At 38.2% G+C, this 8,574-nt stretch overlaps 1 protein-coding gene across 1 annotated transcript; it reads left to right on the forward strand.

Moving 5' to 3' along the window:
• The first annotated feature begins 5,969 nt into the window (after window positions 1–5,969).
• LOC129753162 (uncharacterized) lies at window positions 5,970–7,490 on the forward strand. Its single transcript, XM_055748958.1, has one exon. It carries the CDS (start codon window positions 5,970–5,972, stop codon window positions 7,488–7,490), a length of 1,521 nt encoding a protein of 506 aa, XP_055604933.1.
• Window positions 7,491–8,574: the final 1,084 nt, after the last annotated feature.

Consider the following 8,574-nt stretch of genomic DNA (forward strand, 5'->3'; position numbering starts at 1 on the left):
CTCATGCTCTGGCTGGTCGAAGTCCTAGTGAAGTCAGAAATATCATCAGCCAGTAAACGATTCCTGAGACACAAATTGGATCAAAGAAGCGAAGGAAGCAATGAGATTAATTGTGTTTCTTGTTGTTCCGGTGTGTTTTCCATTCGCCTGCAACCAGGAGTATATTTTTTTTCTTTTCATATCAACTTTATTCTTTCTCTCTTCCGAAACATCCAGCATCGAAAAGAACGAAGTCAAACGCACGCAGAGCACCCCCCTCTTGGTCGGTCCACGGCGTGGCATTGATCAAAGCACTTGTCAGAAAAGAGAAACAAAACTGTGGTTCTCGGTAAAACCATTCGGATTTTGCTTCTTGAAGAAGGAAACTTAAAACAAAGCTAGACTCTTTTCGCTGAACTTTCTTTAAAAGTTGATCTGCTTAATCCGTCGGTAATTACAAAATACTCGACTCAATAGTTTCGTTAATTGAGGATCGATCAGCTTATTATCATATTGGCATCATATTGGCCTGAAACAAAGGTATCGCAAAAAAGGATAGTTTCTTTTATGAAGGTTTTTTTGCTCGCTGCAAGTGTGCTATATTTATACAGAAATATAACTTAAATGTTGTAGATTTAATAATGAAACGATTCTCATCAAAATATTCACAATAATTTCGGTAACTCAAAGGTATTATTTTAGTTTAGTTTAACCCAGTTGTTTCTGAGATATAGAATGCAGAATTTTGGTGTTTCCCGGTTAGTTTTCTCAGTAGTGTCTGTAGTTCATTCACTTTGTATTCTGGTCTGATTTAGAGAAGTCACCAAAATCAAATTTATAAATGGTAAATGTTAGCTGATAGCGTACCTTGAATAGTTGTAATAACATTTAATAATCGGATTAGTAATTTTAATTGTACTGCAAAGATATAAAACAAGCGAATTTGACCCTAATCCACAAATTGCAACTATCCATTTTAATGGATGTTTTGTGCTGATTTGAATCTTCTTATGATGTCGGCGAGATACGAAATCCAAAGATTTATTCATTGGAATTCAAATTATTGCTTTGGATTTGTATCGGCGCCACTGAACCATTCTCTTTAATTGAAAGTTTTTTTTTAAATCATGCTTTGGGAAAAAGGCTGTGTGTAAGTCATCTATTAAGTTGAACGTGCTTTTCAGCAACTTTGCTTTGAAAAAACCTTCTTGATGGTTTCATGTTGAAGTTTACGAATATCCACGAAAATTTGCTTTTTTAATATATTATCAGATTAAATCGGGCTCCTAAAAGGATAAACATATATTGAAAACCTTAGTTTCGAAGGGATTTGCAATTTTTTTTCACCGGCCCTAAGTAGCGTCTTAAAAATAATAAAATATAGTACTACAATATTTTGGGATCATCCTTATGTGAAAAAAGATACAGGAATTGAGGGTAAATAAATTGAAACTTTAAGGAACCCCTATAAAGCAAGTCCGATTCAGCTGAAATATTGCACAAGGCAGTTTTTCTGAGTCAATCTACAAAATGTATATGGTCAGTTTTTAAAAACTTGACTAGTTATTTGAAGCCAACTTTATAGTAGAAATAAAGAGAAAGACAACATATGGTTAGAAAACTGACAGCTCTCTTCGCTCGTCTTTACACGATCATATTCAAATGATTTCTTTTAAAAAAAAACTCCATACCATCTCTACAAACTATAAATTAACGTAAAAAAACAGATTTCAATTCAATGAGTTAAAATTTGCATAGGTTTTCTGAAATTTGAAGCTTTTTTTTTGAAAAATCACCAATCAAACAAGTTTTCAAACGGAAGGGAGAGCTCGAACGAAAACAGTGAGCAACAAACGATATTGGTTGATTTTTCTTCTTGGTCCTTCAAGTGTTGGATCTGCAACGGTTCTGGTTGAATCGAAAATTTGATTAACTTTGATGAAATTATTAAATGTTACAAACAAAGTCTTGTTTTAAAAGAAGAAAAGGTTATAATTCATTTTCCACCTGTTGCTGTCGAAATAAGTCGAAAAATATTAACTAGCCATCATAGCATCGTTCCACTGCGAGTTGATGCCCTATATTTTCGGCAACTGAACCCCTCACCGTGATGTGCTCATCAAAACTTTCAATGCTATCATTAGCCAAAATCTTGTCATCATAAGAAGATTTCCGTTTGAATTTTCGCGCCCCGCACCCTAATGTAGGCATCAGTTAGTCGAATTACTGAATCGTTTTCCTCCCTGCATCCCTTTTTAAAACTGCTCGAGGGGCGCAAATTCGATTCCAACTGCCTAAATATGGAAATAATGATGTACACCGTGTAGCAATACCAACTGGGGTTTCATCTAATTGGGTTATGATATTTTTCTCTTCCATCAAGCAAAGAATGTATTTAGTTACTTAGATATTTTAGATCTTGATGGACTGTCATCCATCATTCTCACCGAAGTGCTTTCGCTGCCACTCGGAGTTAACCAATTTTAAATCGTTTAGCCTACCTTTAGGTGGAAACAAGACGTTTTGATACATGTCATATTTTACGTTGAATTTTAATCTTTGATTTTTTTCTTGTCGCTGTGGTACTTATGCGTTATGTGCTTCAATGTTAACATTACTTTCATAAGTATCACTTTCGTTGAAAATTATTTCCTAGTATTGCTAGCAAACTTCATCAACAGTTCATGAAAACTCTGTATGAATTTTTTAAAAGTAATTGGCTGTTATGTTGATTTAGCCGAAATATTCTGGATAGAGCTGATTCGCAAAAAAAAACTCACATCAACATCAAATGTCTCGCAGTTTAACAAAAAATGTCCAAGTGACATCAAATTCTGGATGCTTTTGAATATGTGCTCTTCCTACACAAATCCAACTGAGTGTTCGCAGAGAGTTTTTTTTCACAAAGACCTCCCTCCATTCTGAATCACCGATGATTGCAGAGTTAAGCGAAAACCGAATAAAATTCACTTCGGATGGATATTTTAACACCGAGTGCCGACATCAGCATCAACAGCATGGGAAAACCCCGAAAAACAAAAAACAAACATTTTCCAACCTGAGATAATCCGGCCGAGGCTTCTACGAAATGAGTTTTCAAGTAGTTAATCCGGGCGACTTTCCGGCTTGATTATTTTTCAATTTTTATTGATCACATTTTTACCTTCTTGATAGCGAAATAGACATCCGGGGGAGATTAGCCGAGGCCCAGGCAAAGCCACATTAATTTAGAAATTATTACGGTCACGGTTCGGATAGAAACAGCACCGAGATAACTTGGTTAATGACTGAAGTGTTTGGCCGCTTGACAAATTTGATGATGATGGAAAAAATATTGAGACGATTAAAATTGCAAAAGTTAGATCCAAAATTCAGATATTTATCAGTTCACTGACTAAAAAAAAATTCAATAAAAAGAAATTTAACGAATCGGTTTCGTCATTTGTTTTTGATGTGTTCATTATTTATCCACGTTCCGAAACCCTACCCTTTCTTTATGTCTATATTTTAAAATAAATGATGATACTTTTGCTTAAATTGTTGTAAAGTTCTACTTTGAAATTAAGGCTATAAAATTCAAAGTATATTTCTGAAATTCCTTTCAAACTAACTCCAATACAGTGAGCGAAACAGGAATAGTACCACTATGCGTTTTGTTTGTTAAAATATGAATGATTGAAAATCGTCGAGATTTTCTTCTAAATACATTTTGTTTTAAATTTTTGAACGGATAAATCAAGGATAAGTTTACTTTTTCTTGGTAAAGCTATGACGTTTAGCACCAAAAATATGAACATTAAAGCGAAATAAGAATAGTTCCACTTTATGTTTCCCTACGAAATCAAGATTATTTATTAGAAGTTACTCTGTAAAAGGGAGTAATAATGCTTTAATGACCTAGTTGAATAGATGTCTGCATTTTAGACAGTAAGCTAAACCGTTAATAATTTCTATTTAAATGGGTTCTGTAACATCTGATTCAGTTAAACAATATCATTTAAATTTCGAATAACAAAACCTTTGAAGACACTTTTTTTTAGTCTTATGAAAGATATAACACTGATTATATTTACTTACTGGACACTCAATTTCATTTGTTAGATAATTTTCCAGCAGTACGAAACGTCGATTCCAGACTCTGGAATCGACGCTTCGTACTCTGGAATCCAGAGTGCCGGAAAAGGCATCGAAATTGCATACAATGGGGCCAAAACTGGTAATTTTTTTCCTACGGGGCATTTTTTTTTTCAAATTTTGCAGTTTCGCAAATCCGACGGTAGGTGGCTAAATTAGTCAGAAAATGATCGGATTTTTGTCCTAAGAGTCATGTCAGTGTGGCCAAGTGGTGATAACCATCAAAATTTAAAAATTAATGGAGAAGTTGTATTATCTCAAGGAAAAAAGTGGCTAATAGGGCCATTCAAGTTTAATCTTGTCAACATGCAGATGGTTTTGAAAGTCAGTTTTTCACTTATTTTAGATCGGAAACCTGGTCTTTGTTTCAAAACTTTTTTTCCCACGGTAGATTTTTTGACCCCATAGTGACTTTTTCTTTTCTCAAGATCTTTCGAATCTGCCAATAATAAAACCAAGTTTCATACATTTTTGTCAAGTCTCCTTCTTTCTACTAATCATTGATCCTTAAGCCCTGTTTACAGTTCAAGTGAAAATAAACGTGGAAAAGTCTTATTCCGTCAATAACTCAAAAACGCGACACAACTAGCTTGCATGGTGAGATCGATGGGGAAAGGTTGAAAGATGAAATTCCAGCCGGACTCGTTCCTAGAAACCTTCTACAACTGTTTTCGATTCCCTTTCAAAGCTTTAGCCAATGCTCCGGAGCAATATTGAATATCCCAAAAACCGTAGCCGTGGATCTCGGTCCCGAACAAAACAGAGGCCCCAGGAATCCCGAATGGCTAAATCTACACGACTCAATCAAAATCGACTTCAAGTGGGACCAACTAATAAGGAAAACTTCATGACTCATGTAGATCTAGATTACCCCAGTGTCCCAAACAGTGCTGTAGCCCGGATCACATCTCAAATTGGAAATTTCTAAAGGGATCGCTATCCAGCAATGATCCCAATCTACCAACTAGCGCTACCAAAAATCAAGGCTTGAAGGCCATGAAGGTGCTTTTCAAACATGAGGAGTACAAAGAAGCAGTTTTCAATAAGAAAAAAGAGTATGGACCGATGGCAGTTTCAAAACTAGGAAACAGCTACGAAGGAACTGGAAAAATCGTTCTACGGGACGAATTGACACCAAACGGATTGGCCCTTCTGCGAGAGGTGAAAAACGCACAGGAGCAACTGGATGTACAATTTTTCTGGCCCGGCCGAGACGGAGTCATTTTAATAAAAAAAAAGACAAGCCTCCAAGATCCAGAAAATTAGGGACTTGAACGATCTGCAGAAGTTACTTCAACCGTGCTCCAAAAGAACTATGGCCTTCTCGATGTCGGATTCCTCTTTACTGTCCTCTTCGGTCATTGAACCTCCAGCCAAGCGCCGCTAACAACTTCCAAACTTCAGTAATCTGTAATAAATAATTGTATTCGCACCCAATATTATAAATTTAGCTTACCAAAGCCAGAATGATTGTTTTATCAATAAAAACAACTTAAGTAAAAAAGGTGGTCTTAAATTACTTCAATGGAACATCCGGGGCATGAACAACTTAGAAAAGTTCGATATCCTTAAACATTTCCTTGATTGTTACCATAGCGAAGTTGATGTGTTAGTAATAAGTGAGACTTGGGTAAAAAACGGAGACTCAGAAATCTTCAAAATTCAAGGTTATGAAAGCTTTTTTTCTTGTCGTGATACCTCATGGAGGTTTAGCAGTCTATGTCCGCCTCGACAAGAAATGCGAACTCGAAAAGATTGAATCCGATGAAGGATTCCACTATATTCGCTTGAAAATATACACATATGGTAGAAAAATTGAATTGCATGCCGTATATCGTCCACCATCGTACTGCTTTATGGATTTCACAGAAAAATTGGAAGCCTATCTTAGCGACAGCAACACCAATCCAAAAAAGTGCGAAAGTAAAATATTACTGGGAGACACAAATGTTGCAGTAAATTTATCCGACAACAGCACGACCGGAGAATATCTACGTATCCTTGAGTCGTGCAATATGTTCGTTACAAACAACGTTGTAACACGTCCATCGAGTGGAAACATCCTAGACCACGTAGTTTGCTCGGAAAGTCTCCTTTCGTCGGTCACAAACAAAACAATTCCTACTGATGCAAGTGATCATTCAGTAGGTATCACCACACTGTTTTTCAACCAACCACGCTCCGTTCAATTGCTGAACAAAAAAATAACTAATCAGCATCAACTGAATACGGAACTAGGAGTTGCCCTTCTAAGTATTCCTCTAGTAACGGATGCCAACGGAAAAATAAGGTATATTATTGAAAAATACGAAGAAATAAAAAACAGAGCCACCAGAACGATAACCGTTGAAGCCAAAGTGAAGGCGCATTGTCCCTGGATGTCCGTCGATGTTTGGCAACTTATGTCAACCAAGGATAAGTTGCTAAAAGCAAGTAGGCGAAACCCCTCAGATCAACGGTTAAAAGACCTACTGAAACAGGCCTCCAAGAAACTCAACGATAAAAAGAGACAGTGCAAAAGAAACTATTACTTTAAACTTTTGCAGACTGCTACTCCGAAAAAGTCTTGGAAGGTATTAAACGAAATCTTGGGTATAAATTCCAAAAGCTCAAGCAACACCTCCCTATTGGTAGACGGAAGAACCATAAATGATCCCTTGCAAGCAGCGGACTGCCTTAACGATTTTTTCTGCAACATCGGACACAACTTGGCTTCGGAGTTGAATAGCGACAAGGACATTTGTAAATTTGGCACATTACGATCTCACTTTCCATCGTTATTCATGAGGCCAACAACCGTAGAGGAAATTATCGTGTTGATCAATAATCTCAACACAAATAAGGCGCCAGGGCCAGACAAAATACCAGCTTCTACAATAAAAACCCACCATCTAGCTTTCGCACAAATTCTTAAGGATGTCTTCAACGAAATCATAGAGACTGGAGCTTATCTGGAAGCTCTCAAGATAGCACGAGTCGCGCCGATCTTCAAGCCAGGTGACAAATCCAACCCATCCAACTACCGGCCTATCTCAACCTTGTCTACGATGAACAAAATACTGGAACAGCTGATATCAAGTAGACTAACGAACTTCCTAGAAGCTCAAAATCTATTAACCAACAGACAGTACGGGTTTAGGAAAGGATGCGACACACTCACCGCGACCGGAGAACTTTTGGAAGAGGTTTACTGTGATCTCGACAACCGACGCTACTCTGGTGCACTTTTTCTGGACCTCAAGAAAGCGTTCGACACTATCAATCATGAGCTACTTCTAAAAAAAACTAGAAATAAACGGGGTAAGGGGATCTGCCCTACATTTGCTGAAAAACTACCTCTCAAACCGTCAGCAATTTATTTCTTGGTGTGGCACTAACAGCAGCAACAAAATGCTTACCATTGGGGTTCCGCAAGGAAGCAACCTAGGACCTCTTTTGTTCCTTGTGTTCATAAACGACCTCTCAAAATTAAAACTCCACGGGACACCTCGCCTGTTTGCCGACGACACCCTGATCTCCTACAGCAGCCCCGACCCCATTCAAATAGCCCACTGGATGAATAGAGACTTGCTACTCCTAAACGAGTATTTCAACTGCAATTTGCTTTCTCTGAACACAACAAAAACAACATACATGTTGTTCAACTCCGGACGTCGACCGATTCCTGAATTGCCATGTATAAGCATTACTAACACTGAAATCCACCGTGTCAAGAACTTCAAATATCTGGGTCTAGTACTGGACGAAAACCTAACATGGAGTGCACACATTGAGCAACTGAAAAAAAAGTTAGCTCCAGTTTGCGGCGCCCTCTGGAAAGTCTCGTCCTTCGTTCCGACTGCGTGGGTAAAGAAGCTGTACTTTGCCCTCTTCCACTCAAGGCTGCAATACCTGGTCTCGCTATGGGGTAACGCAGCCAGAAGTCGTCTTAGAGAACTTCAGTGCATGCAGAATCGAGCGTTGAAAGCTGTCCATAGGAGGCCCTACCTGTACCCATCAGTATTGCTATACAACGACATCGAGGATTCAATTCTACCCATTCGTGGACTTCGCGAGTTCCAGAGTATAACGTTCATACATAGGATACTGACGTGCCCCGCAACACACCACAATACCGTACTGCAGCGGGTGTCATCGGTACGTGCATCGCGACAGGCCAATCTCATCCGGCTACCTAGAGTAAATTCCGAATTCGGCAAAAAGAAGCTGAGCTACTTCGGCAGCACGGTGTACAACGGACTACCAGTATCCTTGAAGCAATCCTCGTCAATCCATCGCTTTAAAATACAACTGACCACATCCTGCAAGCAACACATCAGCCGCTACCTCCACTGAATCAAGTCAATTGCCACGCTAATACACCTGTATATTAGGGTGTCCCAAAATTGCATAACTTCTGGGAATCTGGGGGCTCACCCTCCAAATGGTAGATTAGGATGTGCAGAACAAACTTTTGTATGG

Source organism: Uranotaenia lowii, chromosome 3 (genome assembly GCF_029784155.1).
Source record: "Uranotaenia lowii strain MFRU-FL chromosome 3, ASM2978415v1, whole genome shotgun sequence".
Classification (NCBI taxonomy): domain Eukaryota; kingdom Metazoa; phylum Arthropoda; class Insecta; order Diptera; family Culicidae; genus Uranotaenia; species Uranotaenia lowii.